This window comes from Diadema antillarum, unplaced genomic scaffold (genome assembly GCF_040938485.1).
Source record: "Diadema antillarum isolate AM-2024a unplaced genomic scaffold, OU_Dant_1.0 seq00001399_RagTag, whole genome shotgun sequence".
Classification (NCBI taxonomy): Eukaryota; Metazoa; Echinodermata; class Echinoidea; order Diadematoida; family Diadematidae; genus Diadema; species Diadema antillarum.
Window position 1 is genome coordinate 26009 of NW_027272154.1, and position 23005 is coordinate 49013.

Genomic DNA, 23005 nt, shown 5'->3' on the forward strand with positions numbered 1-23005 from the left:
AGGGGAGAAGGGGAAAGAGAAGGGGAAAGAGGAAGGGGGGGGGGGGGCGGAGGGGTCACTGGACAGCACCGGTCCAGCACCCCAACTCCTTTTGACACTCCGCTCTCACCCTAATGCAGTCCATTTCTTATCACTCCGCTCTGATGCCACTGTCAGTGCAGCTGTATTATTCATCGACGACATCGCAGCCAACATTGTTATCGGTGCATCCAATGCCCCACCATCCCCGCTCGCGCCCATCTGTAGATCGGGGCGTAGCGCATCTCCTACGGGAGGGGCAGGGCAGATGCGGAGTAGTGCTAGGGGTTAGAGTGTGTGCACGTACTCCCCCCCAAAAAGCTTTCAGCTGCGTCCGCGTGCTTGTGTGGAGAGAAGGGCATAGAAGTGAGAGAGGAAGAGAGGGTGAAGGAAGGAGAGAGGGGACCCGTCTGTGTGTGTGCGCGTGTGTGTGTGTGTGTGTAGTAGGGATGCCGTGGATGAGTATAGCTCTCAGATGGTGGCTCAGTTCTGAAACATTGCGCTGCGATGCGTCCATGGAATGAGGAAGTGGTGACACAGGCTTCTGAGACTTTCTGAGAGGAAAATGATACCTTGGATGATTAGGAAAAGAGTGTTGCCTGTGTACTCGCCCTTTTCATCCCATCCCTGTTAATTTGGAGCGGTGTGTTTTTTCTTTTCTTTTCTATGTCTGCTTTTGAGGCATGAGCTTCGGTGAGAGATAAACCTGCATTTCAGTTGTGATGTGTGATATCGCGCTACTTGTCACTATAATGGAGGAGGTGCCATTGTCAGTGATTGGTGGATCGTATCTTTGGAAGAGCATTCATAGCAGCGTGTTGATGAATTTGGATTGCTTTCTCTCTTGAAGATGTGATGATAAGGAGTTCCTCCAGATCTAATGTGCCCATTTACCAGTGAGAGTCTATTGGAAAATAGAGATGGATGTCACATATTTCGGTTTGGAAATATACATTTTTGGATATATTACTCATCACTTGTGATTCACCGCAGTTTTCTAACAGAGTGTTTGGGCAGCAATTTGCATCCTACTGGGTAATTTGATGATATCAAATTTTAGGTCTGCTCTTGACGTACAGTGAACTCCATAAACGGAATCATCATTAAGTTGGAAACAAACTGTGAAATGAAAGGATATCTTTAACCAAGATTCGTGGAGGCCTACATGTTTTCTAGAGTCGCACCGATAGCTGGCCTGCTCGTCGGCAATGTGCCAGCAGTACTCAAGCAAATAGGGGAGGTGGAGGGCCGCTGGGCCGAGGTTGTCGTGGGCGCAGACCGCGGCGACACCAGCTGACAAACACCGGCTAACCACCGTACCAGCAGCATGCCAGCCATGAGTGCCAATGAGGTGATTCCCATGAGGGAGATCCCAAGTGTTAACAATAAGGACGGTTGCCTGGACGACGGCGTCAGCCGCAAGTCCAAACGAGATGGAGGAGATGGTGGGAGTGTGAAGAAGAGCAAAGAGGAGGAGGAGGGCGAGAACAAACCCCTGCCCTGGCAGAAACCAGTGCCTTCCAAGGCCTTGCGCACACAGGGCAACTACACCCTGAGGTACAAGTGCAGGAAACGACCTGGTGGAGGTGAGAAAGGATGTAACCTTGGTAACAGCCACCTTTTTTTCTTTCTTTTTATCCTTGACATTGTACAAATTTCGTCCTTTGATCAAATCTCCCTGATGATGTTCTAGAGCATGCAGGAAGATGTAGTAGAGTAAACATAAATGTCTCTTAAAGGCGCATAGTCCCGGTGGATTAGAGGGTGCTGTTGGATAATACTGCCAATCACCGTTAGCATGATATGAAGATAGCCGAAGTTGAGCTGTCATCAAGAGTAAAGCGCGTAGGTGTTGCTAGGTAACATTGCCTTTGTTGTCTTCTCTGCGCATCATGCAGTCTGTAATGATGCCAGGAAGCGTGCTTATGTGCTTCTTAGTATGACATCACAAAAGAAGTTTGCTAAAGCTGCCATCCCCCTCAGCCGAATCATGAGCCGAACTGTGATCGGACCCCTGACTACAGTGGATCGGACTTCTTCGGACTCGCGGAAATGGGCCAAAGCATAAGCGCTAAAGAAGAGTTGATAGCGTAGGTCTCTATAGGAAACTTGCGCCGTGCGCCCGCGTATGCATTGACTAAAACAACGGGACCGTGTGCCTTTAAAAGTACGGTAGTTGCACATTTACAGAATTAAGTGAGTTTTTTTTTTTTTTGGTTCTTTTGAGTGGATCTGGTACTATGCTTGTGAGGGTTGAAAAGTTGTACAATTACTGTGACTTGAAATTTGACAGGAACATTCTGTAAGTGTCATATTTACCATTTATTGAAATACATGTTTTTGTTTTGAACTTTGCAAAGTTCTGTCAGTGCTGTCATGAGTATGTATATCTAAACAACTTCAGTGTATAAGGTGAATCTGTCGGCTAAGGAGCTATGAAGCAGACAGAAGCATTGTGCAGTTTGTTGCTCACAGTAGTCTTGATCAAAGACTAGGCAGGAACTACTTTCAAAGATCAGAGTGGCGTGTGTCACGTGGGCAGCGTTAACTTCCTGTGTCAGAGACGTTGACTTGCGATCCTGAGATCTTCTGCAGCGTTATGGAAACACTGTATTGTGTTTTGTTTTTTGTCCGTCTCAGAGGAAGCGTTCTGTTGAATCACAACTATCTCACTAAGTGGGACTATTGCTACTTCCTCAACTTTCACTGTATCTGATGTGCATGTGTGTGTGTATGTATGTCTGTGCACTGTGTTGATTTGGAGCTGAAATTTGGCCAAACTGTGCATGTATTTCTCTTGTGTGGGATTCTCCCTTACGCCATACATCAACTCTTGCTTAGGATTGCTTTCATGCTTGCCTGTGTCGACCAGATGTTTTCCTTGTAACCAGCGAGTGAGGAATCTGACATCTGTGTTGCACATTCAGTACCTTTGACACTGAGGAAATGGGGACAGTTTGTGTAAAACTTTGGCGCTAGCTCAGGAGTTTGAAGTTCACCCGCTGGACATGTTGAAAACGAGCGACAACTACACATTAAAGTACAAGTGCAGAAAGAGACCGGGAGGTGATTATGAATTGAAGTACCTTCTCTTTGTGTGTGGGTGAAGATGCAAAATGAATGGAGAACTCCATTTTTCCTGCACCAATGTCATGGACTTATATACAGTGTAGTGATGTAGGTACAGCCAGGGAGGTGGCACACCTCCCTGGTACAGCCATAGTGGCAGTTCCAATTGTGTTCACATCTCTGTGTGATTATCCTGTAGTTATGTCTTTGAGTGCTTGTTTGCTTACGAGTATGCCAAAATTTGTTTGTGGCTGAAAATAGTGTTTCCTCTCACTCGATTGCAGTGACATAGTTAATATTCGGGGGAGAATATGGGATTCTGGTCACGTGTGATCAGCAACCTTGCACAGTTTAGTGCAACATGCCTTCTGGGAAATCCAACGCAGCGAAACTGTCATAGTCTGTAATGGACTGACGGAGGAAATGTCTGTCAGGCAGTAGCTGGATTGTCTTACCACATGGCACGTAGATCAAATGTCCCGTCCAGTCTCTCTATAGTCCTATAGAATGCCTGTACTACCGACAGCTAATGATAAATCCCATGTACACGCGTCATGGAAGGCCCCTTGCCAACTCCAGTGGTGTGGTACATGTTCCCCACTCTGTGAGTAGAATACACTGTACATTGATAATGCATTCTCTACAAGTTTTACGCAAATCGTGCGCAGAATGGATACTGTGTGTTCTACATTTCACTGTGGTAACGAAACCACAAACTTTCCAAAAAATAATTGTAAGATTGAAATGTGATTTTGCTCCGAATGAGAATGGCTACCGGTAATTTGAGAATGGAGAACTTGTGTGCCATGGGGAACCTCACTAAATTTGCTTGCAGGAAATGAAGTGGCAGCTCGTACTCAAACTTAGAAATATAAAATCCCTTTAATCTTTAAATTTGAACCAAAAAAAAAAAGTACCTTGTCGCATTATAGCAACTCAAAAAACAGTTTCTGTTTAGTTCTGTTCTGTTCATTTTTCATGCTGAAAATAAACTGGTAGGGTTTACTTTGGCTGGGAAAGATAATGCTTGGAATCTTCTCTTTTGTTTTGTTTTTTGTTTTTTGTTTTTTGTTTTTGAAAAAAAAAATGTTGAATGCACTTTGTCGTCATGTTACAGCAAGTCGATAAGATTTCTATTTGTTGTGCTCCATCACTGTTCCACGGTACAGGTGATGCATATCCTGTTTGACAGTTGACTTATCAAAATTCCTCGCCAAGCCGGCAGACACAGAGAGAGAGAGTTGCCAATTTTGTGAGGAAGGGGATACATTCCGACTGATTGAAATTCAGATATACAGCTGGTGATGTGAGGAAAGGTGGTGAAAGGGATGATGGGAAGACAGAGCATTCCTTGGACTATCCCCCCCCCACCCCAATTTGTCTACATTCATTAATGATTAAAAAAAAAATGACTGTCAAAGCAACAAGATATTTCAAGAAAGAATTGAAGAATATAGGTGTTGATATGATGTTTCTGTTTTACTGCTCTTCACTTACTTTGTGAGTATGAAATTTCATGGTTATCAACTATTTATCAAACCATGATTCTGACGAGTGTGCTAAGCCTGCAAAAACTCATTGTTGTGCTGGGCTTTTGTCTGTGCAACTACATACTCAGTTGCTTACTGCAGTCACATGTTCATAATGATGATGATGATCATCTTCATATCATAATTAAAATGTCAGTACATTATTTATCAGTGTGCCTCCAAACCCAGATTAATCCAAATGTTGTGAAGCTCCCCTGATGGTGACCTCTGTTTGTGCTCAGACATCGCAGCATGTTGTACGTGACTTTTTCTCTCCCTCTCTCTCGCGCGAGCGCTCTCTCGCTCTCCCTCGTGCTCCGAAGCTATTAGCTGCAATTACGCGTTGGGGCCGCAAGACGATTGTAGTCCATCTCATTAGCGTGGCAAGACCTTCCTTTTGTCACACGCTAATGCTTCATTTGTGAGGCTCATTGTGGGACATGGATGGATGTGGGTGAACAGCCAGAGTATGGGCTATAATATAAGATCCCATACCCCACCCAAACCCTTCCATACATCCTTTTGACGTCGGGAAAAATGTAGCATCATTTTTTTATTCCCCAATAACTTTCAGGATTCGATATATTCTGCATCCAGACAACCTTCCAAAGAGTTACAGAATTTCACCATGCCAAAACTGTGGTTGAGATATAATGTAGCTACCAAATAGAATATAAACAAGGAAGTAAGTATATCATAATATTCATTTTGGACAAAGTGACAACTCTACCTTCAGTGGTCAACATCCTCAGATTATAATGGAAACACACTTATTTTATGAGCACACAATTGCAAATTTCATTCCAGTAATCAGATGAGAAGTGTCTCGGTGTGCAATATATTTCTACTTTACTTCCTCTCCAGGCTATAATTCATAGCATGGTACTGAGTACATATCTCTTGCTATACTCCCTGTGTAAGCTATGATTTATAGTATGGTGGATCTTGTTATAGAAGATTCTGTGCAGTGATGTACCTTTGTATTCTGCTAGTGAATGAGTTGATAGTCGAAGGAGCTCCATATTTATTTAGGCATATGACACGCATGGGTTTCATCATGATATCTATTAGGCACTATGGCAATCTCTGACAACGTATAGCTCCCATCCCTGAGGGGAGGGATTCCTTGTCGAAAAACATTTCATTTGCCCTACAACTTGCAAGCAAAGCCCTGCTGCAGTCTTTAAAAAAAAAAGACAAAGAAAAAAAAGACAAAGAAAGAAAGGCCACCAAATATAAATCCATCCATGTCGGGTTGATTTGATGGAAGGCAGCACAGATCCTGCTGTTGTATTTGAATGAAGGAAAGCAATTTCCTATGCAGGATGGCGGGAGAAGAGATACCACTTGTTCATTCATATAGTCAGTCATATTCCTCTGCCCCACCCCCCTTTCTATTCCCTTATCCTTTTCCCTGTACACCCTATGCTGCTGCAAGCCACTGCCATTGGTGATCCGACAACCACTTTGAATCAATGGCACGGGCACCAAAGCAATGCCACAAATGCGTGTGCTTGTTAGTAGCCATTTGTGGCAAAAGGCCATTAGGCTTGATTACCCTGAAGATACTAAAAAGGAAAAGGGAGAGAGAGGGAGAGAGAGAGTGAGCAGAGTATAAAATAGAACCTCAAAATTGAAATACAGTGCATGCCATAGGGCATTTATAAGAGTCTGTTGTTGTTGTAGTAGTAGTAGTAATGATACTAATAATGGTGATGATGATGATGATAATAATAATAATAATAATAATAATAATAATAATAATAATAATAATAATAATAATAATAATAACAATAATAATAGTGATATCATTATCATTATTTTTATTAGTGTTATTATCATTATTATTATTATTATTGTCATTATTATAATCATTGGTAGTAGAAGTAGTAGTAGTAGTAGTAGTAGTAGTAGTAGTAGTAGTAGTAGTAACATTATCATTATTATTATTAGTTACTGGAGCTGGTTTTTGTTTGTTATCTGTTTGTTTTAAGCTGGAGAGAGTTTGATGCAGTTTGTCTGCCTACATACAACATGATACGTGGTTCTTTGTGTACATTGAAACAATGTTCAATACAGTTTTAATCAGCATAGTGTATTGACTCATGCCTTTATTGCATCAAACAAATTTGAGACGAATAATATCATTTATCTACCTACTGTATGTAATTGTGTCGAGTTTGCTGTGAAATCTGTACTACTACATAAACAATGTGGAATATGTGTACGAGATATGAAATGACATATAGGTTTGCTACTTCTGAGAATGCTCTGTCTCTTGTGTTTCTCATCATCACACATGCTGCGTGCAGTGGCTTCCGCAAATGAAAATATCAACGTCAATTCATCTGGTTAGCTTTCTCCCGCGCATCTCTCGCTGTAGACATTTGTGGCTAGAGGCAGGTACAATTCCCAAATGACCCTAAATGGGTGGTAATTATTAGCTGGCAAGTATTTTTGTTTGCTATTGTTCTCTGAACAGATTACAGGCAACTGAGATATCATACATCTCTGTGTGTCATAGGTTCGCGTCGAGGTCTGTCTGTACAGCTATTAAATGAGTGTAATGAGTGTATCAAAACTTTGATTTAAGACTGATTTCTGTACTTCAAGCACCCCAAAGGATGATTTTCACCTTTGTCATTTCTTAGAAACAGAAGAAAGGATGGTGTGAGCTGCACGATATTCATGGAATTGTATATAGCAAGAAAAACAAATACACTGCATATACTGGCGCCCACATAGTTATGCATACATACATACATACATACATACATACATACATATTTGCATGTGAATAAATGTATACTGTATGTATGTGTGTGTGAGAGAAAAAGAGAGAGAGAGGAGGGGGGAGAGAGGGAGACAGTGTGACATGTACTCTCTAAAAAAATTAAGTGAAAATATTCACTCTTAATGAGTGAATATAAAAAAGAGTGAATTTAGAGTGATATTGGAGTGAATTTTGAGTGAAAATGTTCATTTTCACTCATTTTGGAGTGACCTCAGGGATCACTCGAAGATTTAGGAGTGATCCCTGAGGTCACCCCAAAACAAGTAAAAATCAACATTTTCACTCAAAATTCACTCCAATTTCACTCTTTTTTGTAATCACTCCATTAAGAGTGAATACTTTCACTCATTTTTTTTTTTTAGAGAGTTATGATTTTTCAAAACTGCACATCCGTAAGTCCCAAGTAAAGCATATTCAAAATTGTGCTGTCTTTAGATATGAAGACAAAAAAGTCAGCCCTCTCTCAGTGATTATGAGGATGCTTAACCCAGATCTATCCCATCGGGTGCAGAAAGCAGATTTCGGGGGGGGGGGGGGGGGGGGGGGGGATGGGGTGAGGGAGTTTCTGTGAATTTCAGAGAAATGAATGACTTAAGAGAAGGCACTAAGCAGTGGTTGAAAAGTCATTCTTATGATCCAGACATGTTATTTAGAGATTACCTGGAGGTAATTCCTGGTAGACCATGGAAGTGATTGAAAAATGCAGTAGAGAGAGTGTCTTATTGCCTTGCCGAGTGTCAAGTGTTCGATTAATTAGCTCAGCATTACTTGCTGCGTGTTAAGAAGGATTGGGTTCTCCTGGTACCTGACAGCACTGTGGATCTGTCGATTAATGGCTTCTTGCTGTCTACATGATACGCCTATTCTGACCTTCCCCTGTTGTCATGGTGACCAGCATCCTGGAATTGTAGGAGCAAGGAGACTGGACAGGAGATAAGGTTCGCTAATGGCACGAGGGGCTCCAAACCAGGATTGGGGGGTAGTGGCACATTTACAAGTTGATTATAATGATTTGATGCGTGCCCAAAAAAGGAGGAGCTTTAGGGAATATGACAACACCTCAACCCATTTGGAGAGGATGTACAACCATTTGGGAGTTCTGGTTTCGCCTCTCACCATCAATCTATTCCTCTCTGTCTCTTACACAGACACACAGACACACAAATACACAGACACACAAATACACACACACAGACATACATATACACACACAAATGCACACACACACACACACACACACACACACATCATTTTTAACATATTTTATCTAGCAGAAACACGAGGGGGTGGGGGATGGACAAGCTTGAGTGCATATCGATTTTGGTCGTCTAAGAAGCACTTGTCAAACATTGAGTGTGATGGAGTTAGTGTTAGATGTATTTGAACTGGGGATGCTACTTTTTTTTTTATCTTCCCCCAGAACAGAAATCTGGGTTAGGAAATATTTGTTCGACCAGTTTGTCGTGGAGCAATACATGACATTTTCTGTCTTGGAGAACAGAAGGAAAAAAGACAACTTCTCCACAGTGCACTCCTTATATACAAAAGTTGTTTGTTCACATGTTCAAAATTTGCTTTATGAAAAGGTCAAGAGAGAATGAATGTAAGAAACGTCTGGAATGATGGGTAATATGAAAAAGAGATGAGAGTTGTTCATGTGTGCTAACTCTCAGATGATCAGCTTGAAGCCATGTAAAACCAACTTTGTATTAAAAACTAATCTCTGCTCAAGATGATCTCATTGGGTGCTATTGCTATGCTAAACTGGTCTATAATTGTTTTTTTTTTAAGAAGCAGGTGGAATATTGATATACTGTGCAAAAATATATAATAGCAGAATGTGTAGAGCAACAAAGACAAGACCTTGAGCTTATTCATAGCTATGGTGATTAAGTAGTCTTTCTGTAGGCAGGAAACAATTATCACTGTGAACAGTTAATGCAGATTTTTGTGAAAGTTCATATGCTTTAAACGTTAGGTCAAGTAGACAAGTTTTTGTCTTCATGGTGCATCATCTCTTGATCTTCGAAGAATTTTGCATCACTGGAAAATGTACAGCCGTGCTGCATGGTGTCCATCATAAATGTCGAAATTTGGAATGCAAAGTAGGTGACCACTTCAAGATTTTCATTTCACTGCCATATATCTCCCACTGCATGCAGTGGAGAGTTCCCTCTTACCAGTCATTCGGTGAGTGAGTATGGAGCAAAGCAGCGTTCACGTTATCACTCCTGTGGCCCATTGTATGCCCCACTGGCAACACGATACGCATCCAGACCCCGTTGTCACGGTTCTTCCCGTATCAGGGACAGGTGGCATTGGAATGACGCGCTGGCCTCTTTTTTCCCCCCATCTTCGGTCCCCAGGCACTCTCCATCAAGCAGCATCTCATCCAGAAAGGAGGTGTGTGATAACACCAAGTCTAGGCTGGGGGGGGGGGGGGGGTGGGGGTGGGGAGGGAGGGGCGATGGGGTGTACCAGAGGTGTTAACTACCCTTTGAATTATATAATAATTCTCATGGGTGCAGGGATATTACACCCCGAAACCAAAATGGTTGCCTTGCACCTTGTTTGGATGACAGCCCACTTCTCACAACCTCATTGCACAGAGTCATGAAAATTGCACAATTTGGGGTCCTTCTTGTACAGGTCATACATATGTATGATTGACTGCATCTTAAAATTGATACCTGTGCAGTATGTAGCTGGGAAAAACTTACACTAGTTGTAATGCATGAGTATGTATATATATATTACTGTAAAAATAGAGATTTTTGCGCATTTTGCGCAACCATAAGCTAGCGCAAAAATAAAAGCACGCGAATATTTTTGCATGCCATATGTTCCAGTAGTTGATGTCTTAATTCCATGGAATTAAAAACACGCGAAACTCTTTTTACCCAGCCAAGCGCGAAAAATTAGTCGCACGAAAATATCCACTTTTACAGTATATGAGTGTGTGTATTATAAGTATGTGTATGTATATATGTATGATAGTACATGGGTAGATAGATACCACACCTTGATATGTGAGACATATAGATGGCTGTATTGACAGAGAGAGAGAGAGAGGGAAAAAAAAGAAAGATGGAGAGATAAGGTGGTATAGATGATCTCATGTTGATATGTTATCCTCTTACCAGAACAGTAATGTGTAGGCAAATGTTGGGCACAATGATCTGAATTGCTAGTTTCTTAGAATATGACTCCATAAGAGATCAGTGTCCAATAATCCGTCATATATTTATTTGTAACTTAATAGCAGTTGGCCTGGGTGTCTTATGTACTCCTTGCAGAATATGTTAGCTATATACATTAACCCGTTGAGGACCGTTTGATTTTGCTACAACACGCATTTTCCATAGATGCTTGCCCGAGTATACTCGGAACTCGTCCTCAATAGGTTAAATTAAACATTGGGTTCACTCAGTGCTGAAAAAAAGAAGTAGCAAGTAATAAGGAATCCCAATGGTAAGTTGGATTTGACAGTGTTTTTTTCTTTCTTATAAACTGTTCCTCTTTTTTTTTCAGATTTTCTTAGTGTTTGCCTGTAGTAGGTAGTCTAACATAGTCTGAAAGTGAAAGCTAATTTTTAATACGTGAGGTTGACCTTTAACACAGGAAGAAAATGTGGTTGCTAGATGCTTTGAGGCTGAGAGAGAGAGACACATGGAGACAGAGGGACAGAGAGAAAAGAAATAAATGTGGTTTTGCTAATATCTACCTCCATCTTGCATTGAGCTGCAAAAAAAAAAGAAAAGAAAAAAGAAAATGTGTCACAAGCATACGATGAAAGGATGCTGCATTCGGACAGTCACCCCTGTTTTGTACAAGGGAATTTGAGAAGGAAGTTTAGCAAGCCAAGATGTTCTTTGGGAGGCCGCAGACATATTCCACGGCAAGAAATCTCATGTTCTCTCAAAATGCACGTACCGTCTGTTCCATATTGGTCCTACGGATGCCTTAATGTATTAAACATCTACCGCTGTGGGGGGGGGGGGGGAGGGGTCTGCCCATTTTGTAATGCCGATAACGGCATAACGCAGTGCGGCGTTATCATTTCAATATTCATCATTTTCAGCCCATGCAATATGGATGGCAAGGAGGGGAGAACGATCACATCCTTCCAGCCAATTGGCCGAACTCGACAAGAAATTCGTCCCCATATTCTGGGGAGGGTGCGCGGCTCTGGAGGGGTTAACAGAGAATCTGCGGCCAGTAATTGATGTCTTTATCGGTGGCTTATAATGCCTGACCCTGTCCATCCTATCGGGTTCCCGCCCAGGGGGATAGACGGAGAGTGAGAACGTGCAAAGGAATGAATTCAAGACGGAGAGATGCTGTGCCGGGAGGCCCGAGGCCCAAACCACCCCGTATTGAATCTTGCAATGTTGACAGAGATTTCTGTGTGGAGTTACCCATCCCCTTGGTCCATGTCCCTTTTGGCATCCCTGTGCACTATTTTCCTAGACCTGCCTCAGGACACATTGCCGTTTTGTAGGTCCCTTATGTTGAATGGATTTTGATAATGTGAGCTCCAGAATCCCAACGTAATTTCCTGGATGTGTATGGGCCTTGTACCCATAAAGTCATACCAGGTTTTTCCCTAAGGTATGATAAGGCATGATAAGACCTTTATAACCATTATTAGGTGTACAAATATGCATTTTTGTGTGTGCCTGTGTATGTGTGTGTCTGTGTATATGTATGTATGTGTGTGTCTGTATGTGTGTATCTGTGTGTCTGTACTTCTGTGGGTCACTTCGGTTTGCTCTTGAATTAGACATGTTTGTATGTAATGGGCAGATAGGTTAATGGCTCAGCATTATGAAGTGCATTACCTATTCAGAGGGCTATAACGCACTGTCAGACGGTAAGTTTATATATGAAGAATTTGAATGCAAAAACAGATGAACACTATTTTCAGAGTAAGATCATCATCAAATAGAGAAAAATTGAATATTTTTAATGATATTGCACTCATTACACAACATATTTTTGAAGATGTTATGAAAATCATCACATAAATTTTGATTACTTTCTTTGTATTTCAGCAGTTTGAATGTCATATATCTCAAGTTGATAAAAGTGAATATGTCGGTTTTTGCATTTAAACTCTTCACATCGCAATAGCTATATATATACTGCTATATACTGCTTTGACAAGGCAAGCTGATGGTAGATTTATAGCTTCCAAGATGATGCATGCTTATCTGTGCTTCAAAATGAGAGGTGGCAGGTGAGTCTATCCAAATACTCTCACATGATGGGAGAGATTCAGTCAGCCGATATTTCTTTTGTTGAGGGGACATTACGATGGCAAATCATTTGCTTTGGTAGCTCCGACTCATCCTTCTACATCTTCATTAGATTGCCATAAACATCTTGGCATTTACGGTAAACTGCCCTGGGTGCATCTGTTCATAGCACTTGGATCGGCGACGGTAAAGTATCATCATCGTCGGTTCCTCGATAACTGCTCCTCTTCCTACCAAGGACACGGCCGAGACAAACTTAACGTGGATTTTAAAAGGCTTGTGTGTGCGTTCAGAGCCATGTCCTTATAAGACATCACCTCATTTGTTCCTGCATTGAAACTGTGATATGGTTAATGACCACAACTTATTCCCATAAGATATGTCCACTTCACGTAACACATCTGCTGCTACCACAACTGCTACTACTGCTTCCTCTACTATGACAACAAGTACTGCTGCTACCACGTCAACAACTACTTCTCCTTCCTCTACTGTGACAACTACTACTTGCTACCACTACTGCTACTACCTCTTCTTTACTACTGCCACATGCAACATTACTGACATTTTCATCACTACTCTAACCGCAGTTACTACATTTATTTATTTTGCAACTTTTCCTACCAACTAGTTTTCTTTTTTAGTCATAACATGTTGTCGAATACAAACAATATTCATGCCACTTAGAAAAGTTAAGAACAATTATTGATGTGCCAACTTCATTTGCTGAGTAAAACTGATGATTGCTGTCCTGCTCATTGACATTGTAAACATACAATATTCACAATAAAAAACTCTTTCTTTTTCAGTCATCATAAAAGTGAAATTGACATTTAAAATGAAATTTGTTTAAAAAAAACACTACAACTTAAATCAATAAGGATGTCATTCACGCATCAACACTTTGTGAATGAATGTATCCAGTGTCATGCAGCGGGGTCTCAATTGAATCATGTCCCAGGTAGAATCGTTCCAGCGAGCGATGATTTGGAATAACCTTGTCACTACAATGTCCCTCGGCTCACCCAAAATGGTTGTCAAATTCAATCTTCGCCGTTTCTCGGCGATGGCGACACATCCTCACCATCACACAAGGTGCCAATGGCTCCTTATTTCCCCATTCATATCACATTTCTACCACTCCTGTTCTCACCCTTTTTTTTTTTCACACTCCTTTTTTTTTCTTTTACGTGTCGTGAGCAAACCACCCCTTCACCTTATTTCCCGTGGCAATAATTCTTACCCCAAGGGGGGAGGGGGGGGAGGGGACAAAATAAACAAGGGCCACAATAAAGGTGGCAAAAAATCAGGCAGGCTCAGAAAGTGCGGTGACATAAATGTCAGCATCATGTTGTTGTCTTTACGATCTGCACTCTCCTTTTTTTTTTTTTTTTGGTGTTATTCGAAATTTAATATGTTTTGTCAGTCCGCTATGCAGGAGTAATGTGGCCCAAATGCATTGACCCATTTACGACCCGCACACAACGAGGCGCCATCCGCACAGCAATACACGACTCTTGAGAACACCGCTCGTTCCACCACCCCTCAAGATGCTGTTTAGAGAGGATATGAAAATCTTTCTTCATCCGCAGTCCTCTTGATTCTCCTCCCTTCATATGATTTTGCCTTTTTATTTTTCTTCTCATTCTTGGAATTGATGTTATGTTTGTCTTTTTTTTTGTTCTGTTTTTTCTTCTTAAATGGTGGCTTTTTCATTTCTCTGTTCTTGTAGTGATAATGTGCATCATATTTTTTTTCTATCTTCTATTCTCTAGAGGATTCCCCTTTCACTCAGTCACATCCTGTTTGTGTTTATCTATCTTTTTAGTTCTCTGGGCTCTGTCTTTAATTTGTATACCTTGTATTCTCATTTTGCTTTTTAATTGTCATCTTTGTTTTAGCCATTCTTGTTTTGATTTTGATCTGTACCATGTTGTGAACATTGTTTTATTTTGGGGTTTGTTTGCTCTGCTGTTTTTTTTCCCATTTCCATATATGCAAGAATATACTTTCCCTTTTCTTCTTCATAATATGTTGGTGCTCACTTATTTCATTTGGTCTCCTGACCTTTCTATTTTTGGCATTCATAATGGTGGTGGTATTGTCAATCATCATAGATTGTGAATTAGATAGTCCCAAAAATCTATATGGTTTTGTTTTATGTTGTCTTCCTTTGTAACAAAAATATCATTTGTGTATGTGAGTGTGTGTACACAAATGATCCAAGATTACAGAGTTACTTGTACAAACAGTAGTCTGGCTAGGACATTCTAGAACGAGAATGTCAAACTGTTTAGTTTAAATGCATTGGAATCCGTCGAAATACATAATTCTGTGGGTCAAATATCTCTGGCATACTTTTAACTTGTAACATAGCATTTTCTTGCAGAAAACACAAGGAGAGACATGTAAAGTGAAGGGAGGGTCAAAACAAGATATTGTACTTGAAACTGTAGTGTAAAGAGACAAATGATATGGTCACCCGTCCAGCCTTGTTTAACCGTACTTCATGTGGGAACTGCATGATGTTGAGCACAAACTCTTTGGAAAATGACAATATCTCCACAGCAACAAGTTAAATTGTGCATCCATTGCACTCTCTTCCACCAAACGAGGACTAGGCTATGCACCATGAAGCAGATGTATATATATATATATATATTTTTTTTTTTAATCTCTCTCTCTCTCTCTATGGGCATCCCCATGTCCGTCAGATCACATTTGGGTATATAAATACTGGCCCAGAAAAGTGGGGATAGAGCAGGAAATTCACCCTCAGCTTTGTGCAGACAATTTCCTCCTTGCTATTTTGAGTTGGCCTGTAATACCCTCTTGCGTTGCCTAGCAAGTAGAATTAAGGGTGGGGGGAAGGGGGTAGTCTTGGAGAATCTCCATCCCTGAACTTTTGAGTGTTTCTTACTTGACATGAGGATGAAGATGATCAAGCTCCATATTAGCTAGAGTCAGTGTAGTTAAGTCACTGTGCTTGATATGTGCCCTTTACTTCCCATCTTGGTATTGTGTGTTGTTATTTGGAGGCTTTTGCATAGAGAAACTTTCATTAGATGCAGACATAATTTGCCGGCATGCCTCACTGTTACCGTGAAAATGTCTGCCCCCGCCGTCAGCTTTCACAATTCATTAGATCATCCCAGGCACTGCTGTTGCAACTGCAAGAAAGTTCATCTCACGTTGAACATCAGGCATAGAGAAAATGATGGTATTTGTGCACAGATGCACGCACAGCAAAGACAGCACAGCCTGATGATGTGATTTACACATTTCAAGATTTTCAGAGTTAACGCTGGGCCTCATACAGTGAATACGCTGATGAAAAACTAAATGGATGTCATTGCAAGTGCAAGCATTCAAGTTTGGTATTAGAATTCTGTGGCAGAATATATTGTGTAGACTTCTTGTGTCTTGTTTTAAAGCCCATGCAGTCAGATGATGACAATTTGCTTAGTAAACTTGGTATTCTTTTTCCCCTTCTCTCTCTATTTGTCCAACAGCCCGTGGCCCTCATGATGAAACAGCTTTGGGGCGGGGCATTATCTACCCAGCGGCCTACCTGGGCTCCACCCAGCTGGTCACGACCAAGCAGCCGACCAAGAAGGTCCGCATGCAGCAGGCACAGGAGGCCGTCAACAGGATCAAGGTGAGCCGTCAGTGTAGCTATGCTTATGCCAGGTGTAGGGCAAGGTGTCAGAACAAGACTTCAAGGTGCAATTCACCCTTGTGGGGTGTAATGCACCAGTGCTTGGTGTAGTACCATAACAAAAGGTGATGATGTAATACACCAACATGTTTTGTATTACAACTGATGCTTGTACTCAGTTACACCTTGTAAATGTATCTTGAAATATCATATACCTTTTGCAAGACTTTTGTTGAGGAAAGTGTGTTATGAGAAAAAATGAATTCATTCTTTCTATCCATCGCTCCTTCAGACCTGCAAATGGATGCTCATGAGACATCATGCAATGTTGTAAACTCATCCTATTGAAATGTGTTCCAATGAAGCTTTTGCAATACACATATTTCAAATTTAAAGGACAAGTTCACCTTACTATGTGTGTGGATTGAGTGAATGCAGCAATATCAGTAGAACACATCAGTGGAAGTTTGAGGAAATTTGGACAAGCCGTTCAAAAGTTATTAATTTTTGAAGTTTCTACGCAGTCACAGCTGGACGAGAAGACTACTACAGTTTATGATGTCACATGCGTAGAATAATAGAAGGAAAATATAACGAGAATTCAACAAAATTTAACATTTTGATAAAAAGTACACATTCCCTTGACTTGTTACTGACGTATAAGGGTAATATCATTCCCTATGCCTTCTAAAACAGGCAAGTCAAGTGCTGTTATCATGGGAGAAAAGTGAAAATGTTCAATTTTCTTTACATTTTCTTTATAGCGTTGTACGCATGTGACATGACAAGCCGTAGTAGTCTTCTCATCCAGCGATGTCAACAATGAAATTAAAAAAATTTATAACTTTTGAACAGATTGTCCATTTTTCCCCAAACTTTCACTGATATGTGATCTACTATATTGCTGCTTTTTCTCAATCCACATGAATATAAAGGTGAAATTTTCCTTTAATCAACTGAATGAAATGTAACTAGAAGTCCCACAGAGAAAACTGAAATAGACAGTCTGTGTTGCCAGGCTTTTATTTCATTTTTTGAATTCCAAGATGGATGAATAAGGAGAAGGCCTTTGCAATTAGTCCAAGAGTATTAGTTTTAACCTGGACATTTTTGGTAACAAGCTGATTTTTTCAGGATAAGTCCAGAAACATGTCTAGAATAACATACTAAAAGTCCTCATAAATCCTCCTTGAGCGTTTTCCGCAATCCAAGATGGCGTCCAAAATGGCCGCCATTTCCAGAAATTCTTGTAACTTTTCAACCAGAGAACCCAAATACAAAATTTGAATGTCTAAATATATGTTTTAAAGCATGAAGAACTCAATAAAATACGTATCAAGAGATGTTGATGCACGCAAGTACCGAAATCCAAGATGGCGTCTTAAATGGCCGCCATTTTCTGAAATTCTTATAGCTTTTCAGTCAGGTAACCCAAATACGAAATTTAAATGTCTAAATATATGTTTTGAAGCATGAAGAACTCATTGAAACACATATCAACAGATTTTGATGCACGCAAGTACCATAATCCAAGATGGCGTCCAAAATGGCTGCCATTTTCTGAAATTCATAACTTTTCAGCCAGGTAGCCTAAATACAAAATTTAAATGTCTACATATATGTTCTGAAGGATGAAGAACTCAATAAAGTACGTATTAAGAGTTGTTGAAGCTCACAAGTATCGTAATCCAAGATGGCGTCCAAAATGGCCGCCATTTCCTGATTTTTTTTTTCATAATTTTGCAAGTAGATGTCAACTGTACACACTTGGAATGTCGAAATATACGTTTTGAGTCTCAAGGAACCAAATATAATACTTATTCAGAGATTTTGAAACACAAATAAAGCACTTGAGCACTTCCAGAAATCCAAAATGGTGTCCAAAATGGCTGCCATTTCCTGTTTTTCTCATAACCCTGCAACTACGTAATTGCGATACGCACTTAAATGTATAAATATATATTTTAAGACATACGGAACCCAACGAAATACTTATTTAGAGATCATGAAGCACATAAGTACAAATAAAACCGCGTGAGTTCTTCCCGAAAACCAAATGTTGCCCAAAATGGCCGCCGTTTGTTCATCAAAATTTGCTGTTTTTAGCCTGTTTCAAGAGACAAAGAAATTCAACATAATGTTCGAGACTCAACAACTCAGAAGGTCCAGTGGAATCTTTCCCTTAAATGTGCACAAAACGGGTATAGGTTGGGTTGGATGCATCCCCCCCCCCCCTCCTCCTTGGGGAAGGTGGTGGCCTGTACAATCATTATTTTCCAAATATTCAACCTGAAGTATTTGCACTTTGTCATTCAGTTGCAATCATAAAAATGCTAAACGTCCCTCGCTCGGCCCCTTTTTATAGACTTTGTACACTTTTGAGATTAACAAATTTCCGAATCTGTCATCAAAAAGTGTGCACTAGATCCTTCACTTACAAAATGCAAAAGTTAGTTCCCTCATATTGAAGGGTAATTTGCCCTAACTCTTCAACCGCTCACTCCCCCAATATATATTAAATTCCCCTTTTGATTAACAATTCCCAAATATTCCATCAAATGTGTGTAAATGATATAATTATTTCATTTCTATTCAAGTGTATAAGCTCCTTCTTTTCGATGGGGGATGGGGATAATGAGACTATTATTATCTACTCTTCGAGAATGGATAATTTTCTCCATATAACACCAAGGGTGCATTAGGCCGTTTAATGACGATCATCGAAATGCAAAACTCCCTCCAGTCGAAGGTGATCCCCCCCCCCCCCACATCATCTACTAGCTCATTGCCTTGAATATGCTAGTCTTCATTCTACTTACACTTTTTAATAGAAACAAAAATCTAGTATTTCATCAACAGATCGCACCATAATAAAAAGGGGCTAGCACTAAATGTTCATCTCATGTGCTTAAGGTGACGAAAATAGACCATGTGGTAAACGGATATTGCCTTCTAGTAGGCTTTCTGTTTAGCAACAAATCTGTTGGTGAAATAATTTCTCTCGTAACAAGGACACACTCCTTGACGTTAACATGCAAATGCTTTTATTTGTATACTTTACACATAAGAACTATATCTTAAATAAAAAGTTTATTATAAAATATATTGACATTTATTTACATAATTGTGAGATAAAATTGGGACATTTTGCACCCCATTTTCCATATAAGGAAGAGCTCGAGCGTTAAAATCAGCACATTCGTGCGTCTAAATCTCTTAATATGTATTTTATTGAGTTATTCATGTTTCGAAACGTGAAAAGACACTTCATTGTGTATTGGGTTCTCTAGTTGAAAGGTTATAAAAATTTCAGGAAATGGCCGCCATTTTGGTTGCCATATTGGATTACGGTACTTGTGTGCGTCAACATCTCTTAATATGTATTTTATTGAGTTCTTCATCCTTCAAAACATATATCTAGACACTTAAATTTTGTATTTAGGTTACCTGGCTGAAAAGCTATAACAATTTCAGAAAATGGCAGCCATTTTGGACGCCATCTTGGATTTCGGTACTTGCGTGCATCAAAATCTCTTGATATGTGTTTCAATGAGTTCTTCATGCTTCAAAACATATATTTAGACATATAAATTTCGTATTTGGGTTACCTGACTGAAAAGCTATAAGAATTTCAGAAAATGGCGGCCATTTTAGACGCCATCTTGGATTTCGGTACTTGCGTGCATCAACATCTCTTGATATGTATTTTATTGAGTTCTTCATGCTTCAAAACATATATTTAGACATTTAAATTTTGTATTTGGGTTCTCTGGTTGAAAAGTTATAAGAATTTCTGGAAATGGCGGCCATTTTGGACGCCATCTTGGATTGCGGAAAACGCTCAAGGAGGATTCATGAGGACTTTTAGTATGTTATTCTAGACATTTTTCTGGACCTATCCTGAAAAAATCAGCTTGTTACCAAAAATGTCCAGGTTTAGGCCTTTTTTGACCTAATGCTCTTGGACTAAATGTATTCAGGGAATGAGTTGAATTTTAGTGCATAATGTATATTCTCTTGCGTGTGTGTTTGTGTGTGTGTGTGTGTGTGTGTGTGTGTGTGTGTGTGTGTGTGTGTGTGTGTGTGTGTGTGTGTTTTGTGAGGACAGGGAATGCAATGAAAAAATTCATTTCCATGGATAAATATAACATTAATGTGTATGTGCATGCGCATTAAATTTGTGTTGTGTGTGTGTGTGTGTATTAGAGAGTGTTGAAGTGAATGACTGTGCAAAGTTTAATCCTAAAAATAAAAAAAGATAAAAAAAAGGGACAAGAGACCTTGCAATGATTTGATTTGAGGTAATGCCGGTCATAGAAAGTGTGCAGAGTGATCTGATCAGCAGCAAAGGAAGATCAAAGTGACCACAAAAATATCTCAGAAATATGCCTGGCAGTAGTCGCATGAGGTGCAACCATACATTGTTGCGTTGAGGTCGGAAAAGGAAGAGAATGGCTGTTTGGGGTGTGATGTTTCCCCTTAAGCAAGCAGAGGATCACGGAGAGACGATGTGGGTATGTGCAGCCCTGTACCGAGCCATCTTGTTTGGATGCGCAGCCAGCCGTAGCATTCCATCCGTCTCTCTCGTTTTCTCCCACTCCGCCTGTCTATCACGCACTGAAGCTTGGCGTAAGTAAAATAGGAGCCGACACGTGCCGTGATGATCGTTAATCCAAACCCTCCACGGAGATGGCAATAGAAGATGTAAACAAACTTTGCGACTCAAAGTTTACCCAAGTTTACGCTTTTCGCACGTCCAGAAAGTGACAACAGTTGCCCCGCCTTTTAACCAGCAAATCCACCAATATATCCAAGAGCCAGTGAAAGACATCCCATCAGAGGAGAATTTTTCCTTCAACATTAGATTTGTATCTCGCCTGATATCCCGACAGTGAGTGTATGCATTTATTACATGTCTTTTCTTCCACCGTGCTGTGACTAGGCAGAATGACTTCTTTTTTTTCCCAAAGTGCATCAATTTTATATGAATAAAATTGGTATTTTATCATTTTCTTTCATGGATCTTTTATATCACAAAATATTGTGGGTAAACTTTACTAGAGAATTAAAGACATTTTTTAGAGGTATCTTGTAAACAGCAGTAGACAATCTATATTGTGCCAAAATTTGATTGTTCATTTTTTGTTTTGCTTTGTTTATTATGGACTGTGCAATAATTTTCTCATTCCATAGTAAAAAAGAACTTGAGCATATGATGTCCCATAGTAATACACTCCCTCAGCTGTATGCCTTTGTTCATAGTCTATCATGTAAAGATTAATACAAACTGACTGTGTGGTTTGTTTGGGGTACTTCTTTTGCTGTATATTAGTTCTCATTCTTTAGTTTCATACACTGGGCAATGTGTCAGAAACTATGAAAAATCATCTCAAACAGCAGATTGTTTGACTGTTTTCATTTTACTTCATTCATATCAATTGTGGCAACACATGAACTCCTACCCCACTGTCTAGTTTGACCTCAGTAAATCATTACACAGGGTTCCTGTGATCATGGAAAACATGGAAAAGTCAGTGAATTTGGGAAATGTTTTTCCAGTTCTTGAAAAGTCATGGAAAATGCAGAATTAAAAATATATCATGGAAAAGCCTTAGAAATTTGTGGATTTTTATACTTTTTGCCTTTTAGTGATCTTCTTTTGTGCAAAGTTATTTTGTTTTCAAGGAAAACATTTAATCAAATAAAATTTGACTACAATCGTGTAAGTCCTCTTCCGCATGTAGTGTTGATGTGTGGTATCAACATTTTACATCGGACACTATTTATCTAATAGTAATTTCCATTTATTCAACACCAACCACTTTTGTTCTTATGAAATTACTATCCAAATAATGGTCCTAGATTTCTCAATTTTTGCATGGAGAAGTCATGGGAAAATTCATTAAATTGAATTTTTCAAACAGTGCAGGAACCCCGATTAAAGTAGTCAACAAGAAATTAACCCCTAGTGCTGGTGTTTATCATAATCAGGATATGATTCCTGCATATACGTAGATATTTCTTTTTCTTTCAAAATAACAAAAATAAACTTTCCCAGAACATGCATGTTTTATATTGAAAAGAAAGAATTGAATGAAATAATGAATTGCTCTTTCTTGACATGAAAAAAACCAAAACAAAACAAAAAAAGGCCCTAACTAATAAAGTGACTAATGGCAACATTTGTCATAGCAAATTGCCCTGCCTGGAAGAAGCTATAGTAGCTGACAAGCTGATTGGGTTAGTTTATGCTATCCCCTCGGTGCCAGCCAAGCTAGGTTTGATATATTGTTCTCTCCTCCAGTTATTTAAGTAATGGGTTCAGACAGTGCCGTCAGCGAGATAAGATTTTTTTTCCCCTACGATGTACATAGATAGATACATTCTTCTTTTCCTATAATGTAATATGATTTAGTTGCCAAACATTTACAGAAACATCGGCCACATGAAAGGTCACATTTGGCAGATCGCAAGAAGAGCTGTTGGACTGCTCAGGCGGCGAGCTCATTTAGAATAACAGAAATTAGTCATTGGAAAGATAATGTTTTTCTTGCTTCTGCATGTGTACACTTAATGTCACAATCTTCCCTTGAGAACGGCGAGAACATGCTTGCCGAAACGTCGGGATTGGGTAGGCCCTTTTCAGGGCCACTCACATACTCCAGAAAGAATACGTGGT

The 23005-nt window shown here is 39.9% G+C and overlaps 1 protein-coding gene across 1 annotated transcript in view; it reads left to right on the plus strand.

Annotated features, from left to right (window-relative positions):
* Positions 1 to 1354: 1354 nt before the first annotated feature.
* LOC139709011 (amyloid-beta A4 precursor protein-binding family A member 1-like) overlaps positions 1355 to 23005 on the plus strand; it is a 47228-nt gene continuing 25577 nt past the window's right edge. Inside the window, exons 1-2 of the mRNA XM_071620978.1 lie at positions 1355 to 1604; positions 16181 to 16326. Of these exons, the coding sequence (XP_071477079.1) occupies positions 1355 to 1604; positions 16181 to 16326 (396 nt within the window). The remainder of the gene's footprint in view (positions 1605 to 16180; positions 16327 to 23005) is intronic.